Here is a 22,695-nt window from a genome sequence, read left to right on the forward strand (position 1 = left end):
ATCCCTCTTGCAGATGTCCTTGTATCGCAACTGTGGTCTACCTGTAGGGCGCTTTCCCTGCATGAGTTCTCCATAGAGGAGTACGTCAAAAATGCATATACATACATATATACACATATTCTTATTGCAATACTGATAACTTCTTCTAGATCTTGAAGAATGTTGAGTCTTCCAGAACTGTTCAGCCACACTTCTTAGAGTTCTTACTCTCTCTTGGCTGGTCAGTTGATGTCGGAAAACACCCTGGGTGGACGGGACATGTTTCAACTAGTTGGTCCATTAACAGCTTCTGTGATGAAGAAGGATCTGAACAGGGTAAGAGGTGATTTTGGCAAACTCAATCTGCTTTTTAATATTTTGTACCATCCAGATGCCTTTGTTGTTAAGAGTATTTACTACAACATTCTTTTCTTTCAAATATTTTTTATGTTCACTTTGTACTTAATGCTGATGCAAGACGCTTTTTTTTTTGTAAAAGAAGGCCTTCAAGCATAGAAGCATCTTTATATAATTTGGCATATGGATTGATTTTTCATGCATATTTCTAGTTATTGGAAGTAAAACATTGAGAAGCTATGGAATGTAATAGAAAAGCATTAGTGATATAGGGAATTGGTTAAGAACCATTAATATGGAATTTGGGAAAGCAAAAGTAATTGCAATAATTGTGGATAAAGAAATAGCAAAGTATTATGGGTTGAGGCAGTCTTAAGTCTTGGTCATCCTTGGGAAGCTGCCTGCAATGCCATGCTAACTTTAGGGAAAATAGGAGCAAACATTAACCAGGAACTTCAGTTGATATTGCTGAACTGTTTCAAATAATTAGCCGTGCAACTGGCCAGTGCCTGCTAAAAGGAACTTTGCTGAAAGAAGTGATAGGATAAGTTTTTGAAGGCAGGTTAGTTGCATAAAGAGAAGATGGGTCAAAATGTCAGTTGTGCAATGCACAGAGTTGGAAGGGGGCCTCAAGACCATCTAGTTCAATCCCCTCTTGAAGTGGGAATATCCTCTATCAATTCATGGATACATGTTCTCTGTAGAGTATCTCCAATAAATACTATGTATAGAACTCTCCTTTAAACAGATGTGGGGGGGGGGTAAGAACTATAACAAAGCACATGAAAACAAATATTTATAAAGGCAAGCCATGTAAAGTCAAATTACATTTGGATCATTCTAGTCCTCTACTATTCTTCAAGGGGTTATACTGCCTACAAGGGGTTTTTCCAAAGCATAGATATCTCACACTTGTTCAGTAACTCTCCTTTACTGGAAGCAAACTTGTTGACTTCAGCAGATGTTCAAGCAGTAGTCACGGTGATATGACAGGGGTTGGAGAAACAGGTCAGCACATTGCATATTCTTGGCAAGTGTACTTAATTTTCTCACAGCACGAACTTGACCATATCTACTCAGGAGTAAGTCCCACTGAGTGCAGTGGGATTCACTTCCAGCCTGTCTAGGATTGCAGCCTTGGTCAACACTAGGTTGGCTTAGTTATCCCCGGGCCTTAGTCATGACTAAGTAAGCAAGCTTAGGATACAACCTAGAAAAAGGAGAGAGGGAGGAGGAGGCTATATTGCAGAGTCAATCAACACTTTAAACCGTTTGTATGCCACAAACTTATAAAGGTTGTTTAATAACAAATGCTTGAGCGACATTGGCAGTATCTGGATTGTATTTTTAATTCTTAAATAAAACATCTCACCAGATGTTAATTCTAATCAGAATTACTGATTGCTGTTTTGAATGGGAGATGGCCTGCAGGAGTGATTCATTTTGCATATCAGGTACTCAGTGTGTCACACTGAAATTCTCAGCTAAACCTATTCCCAAAATGTTACATATAGACTTCATTATTGTGGTCAAGACCTTGTGTTTTAAGATCCTTTATAGCAATCGTTCTTAAACTGTGGGATAGTCCCATTTTGGAGGCCATGGAATGCTCAGGTGTGTGTGTGTGAGAAGCTTCCCAGGGAGGCATAAAATCCTGAAGCCATGTGTACCTTCCTCTATGTGAAGTTGGGGTTGCTGCCACCTTGTGGATGTGGGATTTTTTTTACTGCCTCTACAGCTTAATATACTCAACATGGCAGACAGCTAAGTTCCTGTCTTAATAACATGCATAACTCCAGCATAACATGCACAGTAGGGCAGACAGCCAGTTGCTTGTCTTAACAACCCAATCCAGCAGGCCCCTCAATCGTCCACACACCCTCAAGGCAAATGCAAAACAGGCATACCTCCTCCCCAACTGCACCCCTCTAATATTGAGCATGCAGGTGTGAAAACTTTGCCAATGTAAGTTATTTGAGCAAATGTCTCCATCAAATACACATGCAGACTAATTCAAATTAGAAGAAAAGACAAAATAGAGGAAACCTCCAACAGGGAAGCACCACTTCCATTGCTGAAAAGCAGGAGAGTTCTTCTTGGGTGTTTCCAAGGAGTCAGCATACAAGATAGCATAAAGAAAACATAACCTAGCTCTATCTGTTCCACTTTGAAGATTAAAACGAACAAATCATCCAGTTACAAGTGCTGGCAGATGTCCATTTGAGCAGAGTGCTTCACAGCAGTTGCCAAGTTGATTGAAGGTCCACAGACTTGGGTCTACCCTGAATGTCCATATTGACCTCTTTTTATAGCAAAACCTCCTCGCCCCTAAAAGATCAGAACCAATCAGTTATACCTAATTTTGCTGAGTCGGTTACACCCTATAACGTTAACCAATCCAATTTCATCTCGGGTACAAAGCAGCATCTGCTAGTTTTAAATCACACCTATGTATTGTTTCTCCTTTCTATATTTCTTATCCTCCTGCTCTCAAGGGCTCTGAAGAGCCTGGCTGAATTCTTTAATCAGCATTTAAAGACATATTAGTTAGTTGGCAACCTTCAGTCTCGAAAGATTATGGTATCGCGCTCTGAAAGGTGGTTCTGGAACAGCGTCTAGTGTGGCTGAAAAGGCCGATTCGGGAGTGACAATCCCTTCCACACTGGGAGCAAGTGCAGTCTGTCCCTGGCCTGTCTCCCTGGCTATGGGCCTTCCTTCTTTGCCTCTTAGCCTCAGACTGTTGGCCAAGTGTCTCTTCAAACTGGGAAAGGCCATGTTGCACAGCCTGCCTCCAAGCGGGCCACTCAGAGGCCAGGGTTTCCCACTTGTTGAGGTCCACTCCTAAGGCCTTCAGATCCCTCTTGCAGATGTCCTTGTATCGCAGCTGTGGTCTACCTGTAGGGTGCTTTCCTTGCACGAGTTCTCCATAGAGGAGATCCTTTGGGATCTGGCCATCATCCATTCTCACAACATGACCAAGCCAACGCAGGCGTCTCTGTTTCAGTAGTGCATACATGCTAGGGATTCCAGCACGTTCCAGGACTGTGTTGTTTGGAACTTTGTCCTGCCAGGTGATGCCGAGAATACGTTGGAGGCAGCGCATGTGGAAAGCATTCAGTTTCCTCTCCTGTTGTGAGTGAAGAGTCCATGACTCGCTGCAGTACAGAAGTGTACTCAGGACGCAAGCTCTGTAGACCTGGATCTTGGTATGTTCCGTCAGCTTCTTGTTGGACCAGACTCTCTTTGTGAGTCTGGAAAACGTGGTAGCTGCTTTACCGATGCGTTTGTTTAGCTCGGTATCGAGAGAAGGAGTGTCGGAGATCGTTGAGCCAAGGTACACAAAGTCATGGACAACCTCCAGTTCATGCGCAGAGATTGTAATGCAGGGAGGTAAGTCCACATCCTGAACCATGACCTGTGTTTTCTTCAGGCTGATTGTCAGTCCAAAATCTTGGCAGGCCTTGCTAAAACGATCCATGAGCTGCTGGAGATGTTTGGCAGAGTGGGTAGTGATAGCTGCATCATCGGCAAAGAGGAAGTCACGCAGACATTTCAGCTGGACTTTGGACTTTGCTCTCAGTCTGGAGAGGTTGAAGAGCTTTCCATCTGATCTGGTCCAGAGATAGATGCCATCTGTTGTAGTTCCAAAGGCCTGCTTCAGCAGGACAGCGAAGAAGATCCCAAACAAGGTTGGTGCAAGAACACAGCCCTGCTTCACGCCGCTTCGGATGTCAAAGGGGTGTGATGTGGAGCCATCAAAGACAACAGTGCCCTTCATGTCCTTGTGGAAGGATCTGATGATGCTGAGGAGCCTGGGTGGACATCCAATCTTGGGGAGAATCTTGAAGAGGCCACCCCTGCTGACCAGGTCGAAAGCCTTCGTGAGATCTATGAAGGCTATAAAGAGTGGCTGTCGTTGTTCCCTGCATTTCTCCTGCAGTTGTCTAAGGGAGAATACCATATCAGTGGTGGACCTGTTGGCTCGGAATCCACACTGTGATTCTGGATAAACACTCTCTGCAAGTACCTGGAGCCTCTTTAGTGCAACTCGGGCAAACAACTTTCCTACCACGCTAAGGAGAGAGATGCCACGGTAGTTGTTGCAGTCACCCCTGTCGCCTTTGTTCTTGTACAGCGTGATGATGTTTGCATCCCTCATGTCTTGAGGTACTCCACCTTCTCTCCAGCAGAGACAAAGGATTTCATGCAGCTCAGTGATGATGATCTCTTTGCAGCACTTTAGGACTTCAGCAGGGATGCTGTCTTTTCCAGGTGCCTTGCCAAAGGCAAGGGAGTCCAGGACCACGTGAAGTTCTTCTAGGCATATTAACCCTTTGTGTGTCACAGATGACACACTGCACCTGCTGAAATTCCCTCTTCTGCACTATTGTTAAAGACCCAGGAGCCCTAAAGTTGAAAGGTTAGCCATCCTTAGTTTAGAGCAGCCATTTTCAATCTTTTTCAGCTCACGGCACACTGTCAAGGCACACTCCCAGTTTTTTATTTACATTAAATTACTATATTACAATTAATTTTTAATTAATATAATTAAATCATTACATGACAAAGGGCACAATCCGAACCAGGTCTACTCAGAAGTAAGTCATATTTTGTTCAATGGGGCTTACTCTAAGGAAAGTGTGGTTAGGATTGCAGCCAAAGGTTGGGGGGGGGGGGAAATGTGCCTGTGGAACTTACGTCTGAGTAGACATGCCTAGGATTGGGCTTTTGGTTGCACTCTCTTTTCTCAAATACGTGAGCAAGCAATTAGCACTTTGCTTTCCCCCACCCACCCCCTCCCACAGGGACATTCCCCCCTCATCTCATAATTGCAGTTAGCACCTCTCCTACTATCATTCGCCCATTGCCTGCTCCTGTATTTCAGAAAAAAGTATGATTAGTAGACACTTTGCCCAATCCTAGGCCTGTCTACTCAGAAGTAAGTCCCATATAGTCGATGGGGTTTACTCCCAGGAAAGTGGGACTAGGAGAGGAACTTGAGAGCCCAACCCAGGCATGTCTACTCAGGAGTAAGTCCCATTATAGTCAAGGGGCCTACTCCCAGGAAAGTGGGGCTAGGAGAGGAACTTGAGAGCCCAGCCCAGCTCAGGCATGTCTACTTACTTCTAAGTCCCATTATAGTCAATGGGGCTTACTCCCAGGAAAGTGTGGATAGGATTGCAGCCCAGCACCCTTCCTCTGAAAGTCAAAGGCAAGGCAGGGAGGGTTGCTTTGGGGAGCTGCAGGCAACTGTGGCAAGGAAAAGGGAATTTTCCTTGGACCCTCAGCTAGCCCATTCTTAGGCTGGTGGCCTCAGCAGACTCAATAGCTTCCTACCTGCTTGCCTAACTGGCTTCCTCCTTCTCACTCCGCCCAGACATCTTCCAGGCTTTTCTGTTTGCCCAATCAGCAGGCAGGGAAGACAAGGGACTTGATATCCAGTCCTAGGCATGTCTACTCAGAAGTAAGCCCATAATAGTCTATGGGGCTTACTCCTAGGTAAAGGAGGATTGGTTTGCAGCCTTCCTCTTGCTCACAGCAGGAGATGCAAAGCAGCTGCTTTTTCGCTGCTGCTGCTGCTGCATGAGGGTCAAAGCAGCCACTTCTCCCGCCCATGGCTGCTGCCTGCCTCCTTTGACCCCTCCGCACACCTTAGGCTGCCTCTGCACAGCGGTTGAAAACTGATGGTTTAGAGAGAAGGCAATCAGACTGATACTGCACTGTTATTTTTGTTAGGCCAGAGTTGGGATTAGTATCCCAGTTGTTTGGTCCTTTGATGAAACAACATGACTGCATGCAAGGATCTCTACTTATACTCATTTGTGGTACAATATTATTCATAGTGAGTTGTGGATGGAAGACAGAAGAGAGAATAAGATTTGAAGTAGGAGGAGAATTGAAAAAGTTTGGGTAGCTCTTCTTCATCATCGATAGACATAAAGAAGCACACAAAGTCTCTTCCCTCTTATTTCATAAGAACATAAGAACATAAGAACAGCCCCACTGGATAAGGCCATGGGCCCATCTAGTCCAGCTTCCTGTATCTCACAGCGGCCCACCAAATGCCCCAGGGAGCACACCAGATAACAAGAGACCTCATCCTGGTGCTCTCCCCTACATCTGGCATTCTGACTTAACCCATTCCTAAAATCAGGAGGTTGCGCATACACATCATGGCTTGTACCCCATAATGGATTTTTCCTCCAGAAACTCGTCCAATCCCCTTTTAAAGGCGTCTAGGCTAGACGCCAGCACCACATCCTGTGGCAAGGAGTTCCACAGACCGACCACGCGCTGAGTAAAGAAATATTTTCTTTTGTCTGTCCTAACCCGCCCAACACTCAATTTTAGTGGATGTCCCCTGGTTCTGGTATTATGTGAGAGTGTAAAGAGCATCTCCCTATCCACTCTGTCCATCCCCTGCATAATTTTGTATGTCTCAATCATGTCCCCCCTCAAGCGTCTCTTTTCTAGGCTGAAGAGGCCCAAACGCCGTAGCCTTTCCTCATAAGGAAGGTGCCCCAGCCCCGTAATCATCTTAGTCGCTCTCTTTTGCACCTTTTCCATTTCCACTATGTCTTTTTTGAGATGCGGCGACCAGAACTGGACACAATACTCCAGGTGTGGCCTTACCATAGATTTGTACAATGGCATTATAATACTAACCGTTTTGTTCTCAATACCCTTCCTAATGATCCCAAGCATAGAATTGGCCTTCTTCACTGCTGCCGCACATTGGGTCGACACTTTCATCGACCTGTCCACCACCACCCCAAGATCTCTCTCCTGATCTGTCACAGACAGCTCAGAACCCATCAGCCTATATCTAAAGTTCTGATTTTTTGCCCCAATGTGCATGACTTTACACTTACTGACATTGAAGCGCATCTGCCATTTTGCTGCCCATTCTGCCAGTCTGGAGAGATCCTGCTGGAGCTCCTCACAATCACTTCTGGTCTTTACCACTCGGAAAAGTTTGGTGTCATCTGCAAACTTAGCCACTTCACTGCTCAACCCTGTCTCCAGGTCATTTATGAAGAGGTTGAAAAGCACCGGTCCCAGGACAGATCCTTGGGGCACACCGCTTTTCACCTCTCTCCATTGTGAAAATTGCCCATTGACACCCACTCTCTGCTTCCTGGCCTCCAACCAGTTCTCAATCCAGGAGAGGACCTGTCCTCTAATTCCCTGACTGTGGAGTTTTTTCAGTAGCCTTTGGTGAGGGACCGTGTCAAACGCCTTCTGAAAGTCCATTTTTGTTTCATTTTTGTTTGCTTCATTCTTAGATGATATAGTCTCTTCAGAAGATTGTGGGGCAAGTATCTTCAACGGGCAAAAGAAAGCGCTATATTACGCAGATGCGCTTACGGAAATAGCTTTTGTCGTTCCCTCACCTGTGGAGTCCTTAAGTAAGTGTGCTGTACATGCATGTAGTTTCTTTAACTGATTCAAACCTATTTCAGCATGGTTGTTGAAACAGCTTTGTGGACTGCAGTGCCAGCAAGTGTCGCCACTTCTACCTTGCAGCACATGAAGTGACTGAATCTCTGCACTATGAGAAGCCACAAGTGGCTTTAACTTTCTGCTCCATGCTTTTGTAGTCTGTATATGACAAAAAGCATGAATCCATCTTGCATGTTGCTGAACTATACAAACTGGCTACATGGTACACTTTTAAGGTGTATCTGTTTCTACCATAATGTGACGCTATGTTGGGGGGGGGGGAAACTAGGCAGATGTCAAACTCTTAGGCCTTGTTCAGACTGTGATGAACTGTTAGTAATGCACATATTCTCTCCTTAATGTTTGTTCTCAAATTGCCTGTGAGAGTACCAGGTGAGGTTGGGTAGATACATTTGGTGTGGATTTTGGAAAATGGAAAGGATACTTACTCTACAGTAAAGTACTATGTGACTTTAAGTTTTGATTAATTCCTGGTGTGAGAAATATGTTAGCTATAGAGGTGGAAGAATTAACAGAAGTCTTCCTGAAACACTGTTTCGGAAGGGCACTGACCTAATTATGAGAAACTGCTTTGGGTCAATAAGTCATCTGTCAGATTCTGACTGCAGCTCATGTACTTCTTGGCTATGAGAAAATTCTCCTTCTTTGTCTCTCAGCTGATTCACTGGAAAGCAATGTCTCAGACCAGGAAAGTGACTCCAATATGGACCTCCTACCTGGAATGCAGAAGCAGCCAGCACTGACACTTGAACTCTTCCCCAATCATACAGACAATCTCAGTTCTTTGCAGAGGGTAAGGTACAGTTGACCTATGAAAGGCTGGAAGGGGATAACTTGGTATAAATTCTTACAAAACTATGAATTTCATGACAGACCTGCTTGTGGTTGCAAAGCACATTTAATTCAGAATTTGGAATAACTTGTAGGAGCAAGCTTCTTGCTAATTACACTGTAGTAAATAAGGACCTCTGCATGTGGTTAGTTTTTACCATGCTAAATGCATTCCTGTTACTCATGTGCATGCAGTTGGAGAAGTAACTTGGAACACTCGAGTGCAGTATCTTGCTGTTTGTGGGGTGATTTCCCAGGTACATCTACTCCATTGTACATGAGAAAGAAAAAGAATTTTAAAATCAGAGGTCCAAGACTTGAAGTCTCTCTTCACCCATGCCATGAGAAAAAACTTTAATCAATATCATCATAGGTTGTTTGTACTGTAAGCTGTTACTTGCTCTGAAACCTTTGGGATGAGCAAACTGACAATGCATATCTGTGCCTCAGTTGTTCAGCAAATGTCTCTTTCCTCTACATCAGCTCAGTCCAACTTCCAGATCAAAGAAATTGCCACAAGGTCGGGCTATTCCTCCCATGGGACCTGAAACCAAGGTGTATGTTGTCTGGGTTGAACGTTACGATGATATAGGTATGTGCCTCTTAGATTTTTATTATAGACTGATCGTGTGAGAGAAGACATGATTTTGTATGAAATTCTAGTTAATTTAGATTCAAATACCAGTCACAATGTTTTCTAGTTTTATGTATTCTGCACACCATTTCTTAGTACCTGAAAAGGATCTGACTACTTAGCTTGTTTTGAATGTCCTTATCTTGCAGAGAATTTCCCTCTCTCTGACTTGGTTTCAGAGACCAGCACTGGAGTAGAAACTACAACAAATAGTAGCACTTCATTGAGGTATGACTGAGTTGCTCTACTTTTCTGTCTCTTCTGGCATACAACTCCTATGACTAAGTTCTTACATTATTTTCTGCTGTTTTCTTCATTCTTGAAGTCGCCTGCCTTTAGCAAGCAATGCAAGCATGTGAGGTTTGTGTTGCTCCTTCATAGATTGTGGAAGCTGCTGTAGCAGAGATCCATGAGCCAAGGGTATGTGAGTAGATGCTCAGTGTCTCCACCTCTTTGCGGTATTGGAGGCTTCGTTTTACTCATGGTGCAAGCCCAGGAAACCTACCACAATGGTTATATTCTTTTCCCAAGATACATTATAGTGGGTCCTCCTCATCCAAGATACATTATAGTGGGTCCTCCTCATGGCCTGGAACCCATGGATCTCGCCCAATGCAGCTTCTGAACCCACATCGGGAGGACTCACAGAGGTCCTCTTTATGCAACCAGAAGTACCTTGCAGTCGCATCCAGTGGTGTTTTAAACAGTGGGGAGATTATGTATGGCTCCCTTAGAAGTCCTCTGGGAAGCACTTCTAGGCGTCTCTTTTCTAGGCTGAAGAGGCCCAAACGCCTTAGCCTTTCCTCATAAGGAAGGTGCCCCAGCCCAGTAATCATCTTAGTCGCTCTCTTTTGCACCTTTTCCATTTCATTATGTCCTTTTTGAGATGTGGCGCAATACTGGACGCAATACTCCAGGTGTGGCCTTACCATCGATTTGTACAACGGCATTATAATATTAGCTGTCATTTATTAAATTCTTGGTTCTCTGCTGGTCATGTTCAAGTTTCCCACTTCTATGTTCATCAAGTTCCACACACTGCCTTTTTGATGTGACTGGCAAAATTGTCATGACAACATCAAAGTTTTATCCCCTTCCATTGGAATGATAAGACTGTAATCTTCATTCAAATAAAACTCAACTACACATTGAATACGATTTCATTAAATTTTAAAAACTGAAGATTTTCAAAGCAATTTCCCTATCTTTAATCCTAAATGTTCACTTTTATGTGTTTAAGATCCACTACTCCAGAAAAAGAAGTTCCTGTGATTTTCATCCATCCCCTAAACACTGGTTTGTTTAGGGTAAAAGTGCAAGGAGCTACTGGAAAATTCAACATGGTCATCCCACTGGTGGATGGGATGATTGTTAGCAGGAGAGCTTTAGGTAGGTCTCACAAACTATTAGCAACCTGACAACTTATATTTTAAGATAAATGCAGTGCTATGGAATAATAAAATCTTGTGGAAAAGATTTTTGGGGGGTGCAAGTAGTTAGCCTTGCCTAGGGTGCAAAATTGCTGGCACTCACCCTAGGGATAAGAGTACAGTTCCAGTATCATCCTCAGTCTGCTATGATGCCTTGACTCTATCTGTAAAGAAAATAACTGCATGTTTCTTTTTGTGCAAAAGTCTCAGGCAGCTTTCCAATGAAGAACACATCCAAGGGGGCCTTTGTTTGGAACTGTAAAGCAATTGTTTCCATGTCTAGAGGAATGATTAGTAGTGGGAATGAGATGAATGACAAGTATTCAGATAGTCAAATAATTTTCATATTACCATCACTTGACAGGTGGTTCAGAAACTTTGGCTGGCCTTGGTAGCCAACCAAGTTGTGTGGTTGCTAGAATCTTTGGTCTTGCCCCTGACTTTATGATGTACCTCCAAAACTCAGCATGAAATCAGGGAGAATCCATTAACTCCAGGTTGGGAGCTGGGGAAGGGCCAAATATCATGTCTTCATGAAGTACAATGCAAAAACGGGAAGCTCTGGGAAAACTGGGGCTTTTCACTTTTGTGCTGTGTTCCGAGGGCATTTGGAGCTCTGAAGAAGTATAGCGCAAATGGGTAGGGATGGTCACCTGCTCCCCTCTATAGTTCCATGACACTCAGAAGGAGAGTTGAGGCTTTTGCATGTCATCTTCTACACTTGTGGGAATGGTACTCTGAGCCCTCCCCTGCCCCAAGTTCAGGAAGAAGGTATCCCCTAGTACAGTGCCTAAAGTATTAGGATGACACATGATTGACTTACCTCATATATTTTCAACCTTTTCCATCTCACAGCACACTGAGAAGGTGCCAAAATTGTGAAGGCATACCATTAGTTTTTTTTGACAATTAATAAGGCACAGTGCTCTGCCGGTGGGGGGCTCGCATCCTGCAATGGCTCTACTGACAAATGACCTTCCCCCAAATTCTCATTGCACACTTATGGACCATTTGCAGCACACCAATGTGCCATGGCACACAGGTTGAAAATTGCTGGTTTACCTGAAGTTAGTTAATTGTGAGATGGTTTCAGACTCTCCCAAGTTGTCATGCGCTTGATGATGCTAGGAACACTTTCTCTCGACCTTGAGCATTCTTAAAAATAACGTTTTGGGGTAAAGAAGGGAGGTGTACGCAATATTGACCTTTTTTAACTATTTTTTTCTTTTAAGGCTTCTTAGTGAGACAGACTGTAATAAATATTTGCCGACGAAAACGACTGGAAAGTGACTCGTACAATCCCCCACATGTCCGCCGAAAACAAAAAATAGCTGACATTGTCAATAAATACAGGAACAAACAGCTGGAGCCGGAGTTTTATACCTCTCTTTTCCAGGAGGTTGGGCTCAAAAACTGCAATCCTTAGACCAATATCCTCCTTGAACAATTTGATCAGAGCTTGGTGTCTATAGCAATGAAGAAAACCTTCCCCATCTTGGAACTCCTGTATCAAGAAACCACAACCTGAGCATGACTACTGCTTCACCTGCAAGGAAGAAATAAGGACTCAGTATTGGCCCTGCAAATCCGAATACAGCCTCTCATCAACAGCTGCTGCAGAGGGACAAACCAGAACATTTTTCATCTCCAACCTTATTAACTAATAGGCAAAATAATGGATGTGTAGCACTGTAAGTTCTCCCTTTCACATAAAATTTCAGATTCTGAACTGACATTGAACTAACATCTGAAGTTTCATACTTGGCTTCTTTAGCAGGTTAGGGTCAAGGGAGAATTGTTTAGGCGTCATAAAATTGTAGCACAGCATCTGTGCTGCTGCCATATTCTACTTGCTTTGCCCATTTACAAGCAGACCTGTACCAAATGTTTTGTAGCCTGATTCCAGAGAGCTCCAGTTGGCTCTTTTTTCTTCTCCACATCCAAGATGCATGCACCCTCAGTCCATCGCACAAGATGGCTGATTGTTTGTCCTCTACCTGTTGCTGGCCGGTCCAGGATGAAAGGGGAGAGTAGCAAAGAAAATAATAGTTTTCTTGGTCAATCTTTGGTCTTCCATCAGCTGAGGTGTATAGATGCATATATCTGTAGTGGTTCCTCCCCCAGCTGCATTCATGACCAATGCTTAATTCCATGTGTATTTTAAAGGTTCTAGGAGCTTCATTTATCTTGCTCCTTTTCCATTTTTTTACAGAGAAAAGTAACTCTTGTCGTGGAAAAGGATGCAACTGGAATATGTCCATCTCTGTATTTAAGGATAAAAAACTAGCTACAAATAGCTCTGCTACAAAACCTAAATGAAAAATCACTGAACTGCAGATACTCTTTACAGAAGGGAACAGAAGAATTCCTTTTAGGTTCCACATGTTCACCATTATTTGTAATTGGATGGGAAAAAATTCCTCCAAATACAAGACTTTTGTGGACTGTGGATGTTTAATGTCATTTGAACGGAGTAGCTTTTAAGTTAAAAACCAGGTCATAAAATTTGTACTTGAAATAATCAAAGTATGTGCCCAGTAATATAGTTAAGAATTGTTACAATAGCTAGAAATTCCTATTTTGCAGTGTATCAGGTGGAACCCAACATCTAGGGTCATATCCAAAGAAATACAGAATAAGCAATCCAGGAATAACATGAGAAAAATTCATCTTGACTAACTTGCATCCCATTAATTTCAGTGGGACTTAGTCATGACTAACTTCAGATGTAACCAGTAAAATGAACCCTCAGAATCTGTGGAGCATCTATTCCAGTACCTCTCCCTGCACAAATATAGAAATCTGCAGATACTGCAGTTGGGGGGGGGCAGGGTTGTGCCACCACAATTAATTAGGGCCATGCTGGGCTGTCTGGAAGCTGTGCCAGGTACACAGCCACTGCACAGCCTCCCCACCTCCTCAGAAGGCCTCCAGGGCTGAACCAGAAGTAACTTCCAGTTCATGTCCTCTTCTTCTGGTGGAGTGGGCCATGGGCCTCTCTATCCCTCAGAATACCTTCTGGTTGTGTTCTGGAGGCCCTCTGAGGGACAGGCTCAGCATCCGAAGATGCGGAAACCAAGGGCCCACTGTAGTTCTCTTGCATGTAGCTGTTGCCGAAAACAGCAACACCTGTTTCTGCTTCCTCCCCCCCTTCTCACCCCCCACTTAAGAAAATAACATTGCTGCAAGTTTTCATGGGCCCTCTCCACTTCCCTGGCTGCTGAATTTTGAAACCATTAGAGAGGAAGAGATCCAGGGTTGCTATTTTTGGCAATAGCCATGTATCTCTGATACGAAATACTGTGGTTCCAGCCTTAGCAAAATGAATCCAATCTGAGTATGAGTTTAAAGTAGAATGCTCAGTCTCAGGCTTTCTCAATGTTTAGGCTCAGATCTGGAGTGGAACATTAATTATAATTTTTTGTGAAACTGATAAAAGCTTTTAAAAATCAACCTACACCTTTTATGAATGGAGACCATCACTTCCATAAGAGAATTCATAAAGCTATACTTTGGAAATGAGCTCAAGTGGTATGTGGGATGTTCAAGAGCTCAGTTGCATTTTCAAAAATGACAAATGCACAGTCTAAATGTGTCTTATTTTGGGAATAAGCTCTGCTGATTGCTGATGTTCAGGGTTCAAATGTTAAGTACATTTACTTGGCAGTAAACACCATCAGAATCATTTGGATTCACTTTATAGTAACATATTTAGCATTCAGGTGCCAATATCCTTACAAGTCTTATACTGCTATTGAAAAAACAGCTGAGAAATTTCTGAAGACAGTTGATTCTCAGTATTTAGATGTTCCATGGTATCTACATCTACACTTTGGTTTGCAGAATTAATACATTTGCAGTGGATTATAATTGATGATGCAATATATTTGCTTTTATTTGTTCATCTTTGTTAATGGAAAACTGACAGCACTACTTTACTTGATAGGCAAAAGGCCGGTAGACTTTTGCAGCAAGTGAAGTTCTTTCCCAGTGTTAGTGAACAGAAGTCACTGGACTTTTTCCATGTCCATAAAGGAATGAATATGGTGCATTCAGTGTCATGCCCATAGGCTTGTGGCATAAAATGTGGATGTTAACTCTGTTGCTCTTGATAAGGATTTTGGGAAGTCTCTTGCAAAACAGTTGACTGACACTTCTGTGCCTTTTTTCCTTTTCAATATCCAATGCTTCCAGTGTGCATGGCATGGATTTATGTGGTAGCTGTAAAACACATGCAACTGAAGGTTTCTGCTTAGTGAGACCCTTTTTTTCTGAAACTGTAGATACACAAAGACATTTTGAAGGCAGGAGATAATCTGTCAGTAAAAAGTACAAAGGTAAGTTCTGAACCATTCAGGTCCAAGGAAAACCCATTTTGAAACTGGTCAACAGCAGCTGCTTTTTTCAGTATATGCTTTGAATGATTCCGAGCAGCAGGAGTGGTTGGGTCATAGAGCAAATTGTGCAGAAAGGTTAACAAAGAACATGGGAAATTTGGGTAACTTGACATGGATTTCCAGTGAGCAAATGTATGTGGCTTCTTTTAAAAGCTAGTCTTGGCCATGATACTGGCTTCATTGCTGCTGTAGTAAAGTCATTCACTGCACAGCATTCTGCTAATGGTGAAACATTTACTCATATAAATTTATTTTTTGAAGGGAAAAGTGACCCCTGAAAAGCATCCCAAATGGCCTCAGGCTTTTAAATAAGGTAGAGCAGTAGACTGTTCTCCTTACACTGAATGAATTAGCATGCTGGTGTTGCTCAGATGGAGGTGTAAGCTCAAATATATCACAGTTTGGCAAATAAAGGCACTAAAACTGCTCCAAAGTCTGGCACATTTTGTGATCCTGTTTAATTAACATGCTGGATTGGAATAGCAAATGGTGTTGGTGAGGATTGAGGATATTCTGACACTTATATGGCACCTTGCACTCAGAACTGAACAGTTGCAAGTGCATGAGACTAAATGTACCTGCTCTCTCTTCTAGGTGCTGTTCTGATTATTTGATGACCTGTCACATTTAGTCCATGGGTTAAATGGCATGACCATTGCATATGTACTACTAAATCTGTGTAATAAACATGGTTGAGCAGTTGGGTATTTACATATAAAAAGAACTAATGGCCAAACATTGCTGCCATTGTTTGAATCTTGTATGTACGTAAGCAAAACCTTTGGTCTGTATGATTACTGAGTTGCCCAAGTCACTTTTTTTGAGTTACACAGGTAGTTCTTTTTCATCTTAAACCTACAGTGATTTTTGACTTGGGAGAGGCATGACTAAGTTTGATCAAGTTCAACTATGAAAGGAATTTCTTTCCATTATATGCTCTCAGACTTAAAAGTCCTCTCCTGAGCAAGAGAAACTTCAGTTGGTTAGACTGCCATGAAACTACAAGAGTCATCTGTGCTCGAAAAGGGTTCTTCTCCCCCTCCCCCACAGGAGTTCCTTTCTAATTTATGCATGTGTGTATTTATCCCTAGAACTTGACAGGACTTTATAATTTGCTTGAAGCAGCCTTAATTTGGTCTATATTTCAAAAAGTTCTCAAGTAGGCATGCTATCCTGAATCCACTTGCATGTTTGTAAGTCCTTCTGATTTCCAGTAGGTACTTAACAGCACACAAGTGGTCTGGTGTGGAGGCCTAACATTTGCATGCACAGCTACTTTGAATCTGCTGATAAAAATGCTAAGAAGGAGGAGGTACAGCAGTGATGCCTCCAAACAGCACTGACCAATTAAAGCAAAGGTGTAAGGGCTCAGTTTCACTGTGTTGTCCTAGATTTTGTATATGATGCAGCTGTTCTGTACAGGTGTTGGGTGGATGTGTGTTGGGGGATGTGTGTCTGAGTGAGTGTGTATAAAGAAGGCTTCAAAATGCACTGATACATTCCTGTGACCTGTGCAGAGTTGTTGACTTACTGCAATAAAATGTTCCATCTGGACCATTCTAAAAAAAAATGTTGTATTTGCAAACTTAATTCTTATTAGGTCAGAAAAGGTCTTGATGACACGTAAGGAGAGGATATATATATTAAATTTTTCAGTTCTTTGAATAACATCCCACAGGACAATTAAAAGAACAGAAGGTTGTAGAACAAACTTGGTTCTTTTTTATGCTGCTTGTTTGCTATTACTATTTTCATTTGATTTATCTTAATTACTACGTACTATTTTTGCTCTGGTCTCTTGAAGAGATTCAGTATTAGGGCTACACATAGTTTGTTTCTATCATAAAGGTGTTTATGCTCACAGTCCTTAACAGAGCACCATGCTAATATCAATTGAGGTAGTAAAATATTGTCATCTTCATAGCACTTTGATATGAAAACTGTCAGTTTTAGTACCTTGATTAAAAGTTTCCTTTAAAGAAATTTAAAGCACCTTTCTGAAACAAGTCCTTCAAGGATATTTTTTCTGTAAAGCAAAAAATCAAATGAGAAGGAAGCCTTAGAGAATCATGTCTGGAAAAAATTAACTATTTTGAAAAAGCCGCTACAAAGCTATTGTAGGAAATGGCTTGCTTCCAATCCTCAACAGAAGCCCTATTTATTTAAGTGGTCCATGAGCAAATAGGAGTGCCTTGAGGATTGGGCTGTCCATTATCTATAGTCACTTCCCAGCAGGGAGGTATACAATTGTCATGTGGCATTCAGAATATTTAGCCCAGCAGGATTATAGGACTACAATACGAATAGTGAACAAAAATATAGCTATGACTCATTGATGGTTACACACCAGTAAGAACTCATCTTTGAAGGATAACTGGGTTATTGTAGGAGTGGTTTGGAAGGAGATGGCTAGATACCATGTGCTTAAAATCATGTACAATTGTGTATAAAAATTCTGTATGTTGCCAAAACATTATCTTTTTGTTCTTACTGTATTTTCTGTAAATATTCCTAGCACTAAATTGTAAAGGCAGACTGTAAATACAAAGATGTGAAGCTATGTTCCCTTGTCTCTAGTACTTTATCTCATTTAGGGAAGGCACAAAGGCTTGTTTGTATTTATGCCAACTCTTTGTCCAGAAGAAACACATCAGATATTGAATGTAACACAATTAGTCAATAAATTTTAAAGATATTCTTATGAATTAAGTTGGTTGTCTTTGGTTTGTGAGCTCATTGTCTCCTATGTGCAAGAGTATCCTTTCTTCATATATAGGTAACTAGGGGAGATAATACAGATGTTTGCAGATGTTATTCCTGCCAGCATCAATAGTACCTCCCCTCCCAGACAAGAGATTTCTGTTGTGCGAATTTAAATCCCGATCCTCATTTTGACACAACAGAAGCTGTACTGTATGTAATCACTTCAATGAACTACAGACATTCTCGATGTTCTTACAACAATCTGACGGTAATCTGACTGACGGTAAGGTCAGTCAATATTTTATTTTAATATACCACCCTTTGGTGTTTCCAGGTGGCTTACAAAAAGAACATGAAACCAATAAAATTAAAACAGTTCATAATAAACTAAAAAGCTAGGAAGAATAAAATCTCATGTTCAGTGGGTGCCAAGTGACCTTCCTTGGCAGGGCCAGCTTTGAGCCAATTGGACCAATTTCTCCCAGTTGGGCCTCACTCCATAAGAAGAGCTCCACTGCATCAGGCCAAAGACCCATCAAGCCCAGCTTCCTGTATCTCACAGTGCCCACCAGATGTCTCAGGGAGCACACTTACAGCCCAATCCTGAGCTGCCTGGGGTACCCAGGCTTGGCGGCACCGAAGAGGGCTGCTGCCAAATCCAACACCTCCCGCACTACTGCAGGAGGTGCCTCGGGAGAAGGAGACATTTCCCCGAGTAAAGTAAGCAGCCCCACAATGGGGGTACTCACTTTAGGAAAAGGTGCACGTGCAGGGCGCGCAGTCCTCCACAAGCGCCCTGGATCCTGCAGAGGATCCTCCTCCCACCTGCCCCGGCACACCGCCCACCCACCCTTTCTCTGCCCCCTGCTGGTCTCCCCCCTCTCCAGAGCGCCTCCTCCCACCCCTGCCTCCTGTTCCACAGCCCGGCGGTACAGGAGACCGCCAAGCCACGGGAGCTGTGCAACCACCCGCCACTAGCCCAGCACTGGCTGGCACTGGACTAGCTCAGGCGGGAGCCCGGCAGTGAGCCCCGTGAATGTGCCTTAAGTTCGAACGTGCCCCACAGGATTGGGCTCTCAGTCAACAAGAGACCTGCATCCTGGTGCCACTCCCTTACACCTGGCATTCTGAGATAGCCTATTTCTAAAACCAGGAAGTTGCACATAACCATCATGTTTTGTAGCCCATGGTAGACTTTTTCTCCAGAAATCTGTCCAATTCCCTTTAAAGGCATCGAGGCCAGGCACTCTCACCACATCTTGTGGCAAGGTGTTCCACAGATAAATCAAACTCTGGGAAAAGAAATACTTTCTTTTGCCTGTTCTTACTCTTTCAACACTCAATTTTAGTGGGTGTCCCCTGGTTCTGATGTTGTGGGAAAAGGAAGAGAGCATCTCTGTATCCACTCTATCCATCCCCTGCATAATTTTTTATGTCACAATCATGTCCTTGTCATGAATATGTACATGTTAGGCCTAGGTTGGCAGTGAAGCCTGAACCAAACTAAGTCAGTAACAGAGAAGTTGCTAGCAGTTCCTAGCTGCAAGAATGTGAGTAAATAAGCAAAAAGATTGTTGTCTCTCCTTTGCTGGCCAGAAAGGACAGATAACAAGAATTACAACCCATTGGAATGTTTAACACCTAAGTAGACGGAGAGGCGCCTGATCAAGCATGATGGAATGCAGCTATGGATCTCCAGTTGGGAGGAGTAAAGAACTACGAGGGGCTAGCAACCAGGCCAACTTTAAGAAGGTTCTGTCCTCAAAAGTTTCTGATTGGACAGTCTAAATAAGTATGAAGTCACCTCAGCACTATTAGCATAAGAAGTATAATAATGAGTGCCCCAAGCGGTGTGCGGGTTCCTTCTTCGACAGAGTTTTGGGTGCAACATCCTGCACACTTGGAGCTCCATTGTCCACCATGGGCACTTGGCCTCATAGGTAGCCTGGAGCTAAAAGATCTACAAGAGAAGCTGACTCAGATGAGAGATAGGGACTAACAGAGATAGCCAGCTAGCTTTATTATTTTATTGCTGATATGTTTCCTAGATGTTTAAGCCTCTAGCATTTGCTGCCTTACTGTAACTTTATGTAACCTCAGGTACTTAATAAACTAAAAGATCTTTTACTAAGCTGTTTCATTGTCTGTTGGGGACAAGGGTTTAGAGTCCTGCCTAGCCATTCAGCAAGCTACCAAGTGCTCATTGAGGTCTAGTCACTTGAGGGCTGAAGCTCTAATTGGAGAAAGTGCCTGCAAGGGATAGAGTTAAGCCTAGAGGGTCTCAGTGTCCCTGGACTGAGGCACTGGCACATACAGGGTGGTGGCAGTACTACTAAGCAGAGGGGCCTTGAAGGCTTTAGGGTTCGAGAACCAAGAACCCTGAGCACCCCAAATCCCCCTAAGTTTACGACAGTCCCCCCCTCAGGTGCCTTTTTTCCTAAAGAGCCCCAAACGCTGTAGCCTTTCCTCCTAAGGGAGGTGCCCCAGCCCAGTGATCATTTTGGTCACTTTCTTCTGCACCTTTTCCATTTCCACTATATCCTTTTTGTGATGTGACCAGAACTGGACGCAGTATTCCAGGTGTGGCCTGACCATTGATTTGTACCAGGGGTGCCCAAACCCCGGCCCTGGGGCCACTTGCGACCCTCGAGGACTCCCAAGCCGGCCGGCAGGGAGCCTCCAGTCTCCAATGAGCCTCTGGCCCTCCGGAGACTTGCTGGAACCCACACTGGCCCAGCACAGCTGCTCTCTGCGTGACAGCCAACTGTTCGACTTCTCACATGAGCTGTGGAATGAGGGCTCCCTCCGCTTGCTTGCTGTTTCACATCTGTTTGTGAAAGGCTAGCCTTGCTTTGTGCCAGACCTTCATTCATTCATATGTTCCATCTCTTATATATTCATTTATGTAAATTTATTCGAATTTGAAATGTAAATTAATTCTTTTTTTCCTGGCCCCTGATAGAGTGTCAGAGAGATGATGTGGCCCTCCTGCCAAAAAGTTTGGACACCCCTGATTTGTACAATGGATTATAATATTGGCCATTTTATTCTCAATCCCTTTTTTAATTATCTCAAGCATGGAATTGGCTATCTTCACTGCTGCCGCACATTGGGTCAACAGTTTCATTGAGCTGTCCACCAGCACCCCAAGATTTCTCTCTGTTACAGACGGTACAGAACCCATTAGCTTCTATATTAAGTTTTAATTTTTTGCCCCAGTGTTCATTATTTATATTGAAATGCATCTGCCATTTTGCTGTCCATTCTCACAGTTTGGAGAGATCTTTCTGGATCTCTTCACAATCCCTTCTGTTCCTCACCACCTGGAAAAGTTTAGTATCATCCACAAACCACCTTGCTGCTTCTCCCTGTCACCAGGTCATTTGTGAACAAGTTGAAAAACACCAGTCCCAGGACAAATCCTTGGAGCACACTGCTTTTCGCCTCTCTCCATTGAGAATATTACCCATTGACTCATACTCTCTATTTCCTGTTCCTCAAGGAGTTCCTAATCCATGAGAGAACCTGCCGTCTTATTTCTTGACTGTGGAGTTTTCTCAGCAGCCTTTGGTGATGGACAATGTAAACTAAAAATCCAGTTATATAATATTCACAGGTTCACATCATATATTTTACGCATTTTTGCATGCCATTTTTGCATGCCAAAAGAAATAAGTTTTATGAGTTAATGAATGAAATTCGAATAAATGAATAAGTTTCTTGGATCTTTTCCATAATCAGTATGATATGATTCAGAACAAAAGAGAAATGTCACAATATACAAAGAAACAATGCCATACTTAAAACCGAGAAATGATATATAATGAGTAAAAATATCAAACATTAGCAAAAAAATAGCAATAAAAATATTTTCAATTTCTGGGGGCTGGATAAAATCTTGCAGGGGGACCAGATGTGGCCCTCGTGATGTAGTTGGGAAACTGCTGTGCTAGACTGTCTGAATTAGCAACAGTCAACATGCTTGACATGGATTTTGTGAGACTTCTCTGATTGAATGGTGCTGGTCGTATTCAAAATGCTGCAGCTAGAAGCATTCAGAACAAAAGTTGGTGAAGAATTTGTTCTGGTCACAGTTCATGGCAGCACAGACTTTGAAAATATCTCAAAATGGAAATGGCACAATCAAATCTATGAGAAAAGACGTTCATTATGATGCCTGTTCGTTAAATTTTCACAGCTAATGCAAAGTTGACTTACAAAACAAGCTCAAATGTACAGACATCTTTTTTTTACTTTCATAGTTTTCAAGCTAATTGCTCTCAGAAATGTCAGTTGGTTTATTTATAGTCTATCGCATCATGCAAATCTTGAGAAGTGGTATCGGATCTTAAAGCACAACTGCAATTTCAGAAACTTCCACATAAACCAGGTGTATTCACCTTCCTCAATTAAGTCTCTTGTCTTTCCTCTTAGACGTGTTGCCAGTTTTCACCTTCCTTGGTTGTATAAGTATTTATAGACCAAAGAAGCCACAGCTAATGCGTTTTTCTCTTGGAAAGAGAACTCCTCCATCAGTGACCTTTCAGCATTCTGGTATTTTCTAAGCCTTAAATAGAGGCTCCTATTTTTCAAGTTTCAGGTCAGATTCTGTATTAGCAAAATGTTTGTTTTGGGCAGGGTCTGTGAAAACAGGGCCTGTGTTGCAAAAGTCACAGTATTGTTGTGTGTTATCCTGTTAAGGGAGGTTGGGCAATCAGTATCAGGTGGAGGGTGGGTTTTTTTCTAATAGCAAGTGTCCCTGGGTAAAATCCTTTTCAATCTGGTTTCAGGCCAGGCTTTGGGACGGAAACTGCCTTGGTCGCCTTGGTGGATGACCTACGCCAGGGACTGGACAAGGGGAGTATGTCCCTGTTGGTCCTGCTGGACCTCTCAGCGGCTT

At 42.9% G+C, this 22,695-nt stretch overlaps 1 protein-coding gene across 3 annotated transcripts in view; it reads left to right on the top strand.

Annotated features, from left to right (window-relative positions):
* The window catches only part of RALGAPB (Ral GTPase activating protein non-catalytic subunit beta), an 83,328-nt gene extending 65,527 nt beyond the window's left edge, over window positions 1–17,801 (top strand). For 2 of the 3 annotated variants that reach the window (XM_066623453.1, XM_066623454.1), the window contains exons 24-30: window positions 150–315; window positions 7,623–7,745; window positions 8,457–8,593; window positions 9,115–9,223; window positions 9,415–9,493; window positions 10,506–10,654; window positions 11,928–17,801. In XM_066623453.1, coding sequence (XP_066479550.1) covers window positions 150–315; window positions 7,623–7,745; window positions 8,457–8,593; window positions 9,115–9,223; window positions 9,415–9,493; window positions 10,506–10,654; window positions 11,928–12,121 — 957 coding nt within the window. In that variant the 3' untranslated portion in view covers window positions 12,122–17,801. The remainder of the gene's footprint in view (window positions 1–149; window positions 316–7,622; window positions 7,746–8,456; window positions 8,594–9,114; window positions 9,224–9,414; window positions 9,494–10,505; window positions 10,655–11,927) is intronic. The other variant, XR_010794294.1, reaches the window with a different exon arrangement.
* The last annotated feature ends 4,894 nt before the right edge of the window (window positions 17,802–22,695 follow it).

The sequence above is a fragment of the Tiliqua scincoides genome, chromosome 4 (genome assembly GCF_035046505.1).
Source record: "Tiliqua scincoides isolate rTilSci1 chromosome 4, rTilSci1.hap2, whole genome shotgun sequence".
In the NCBI taxonomy this organism is placed as follows: domain Eukaryota; kingdom Metazoa; phylum Chordata; class Lepidosauria; order Squamata; family Scincidae; genus Tiliqua; species Tiliqua scincoides.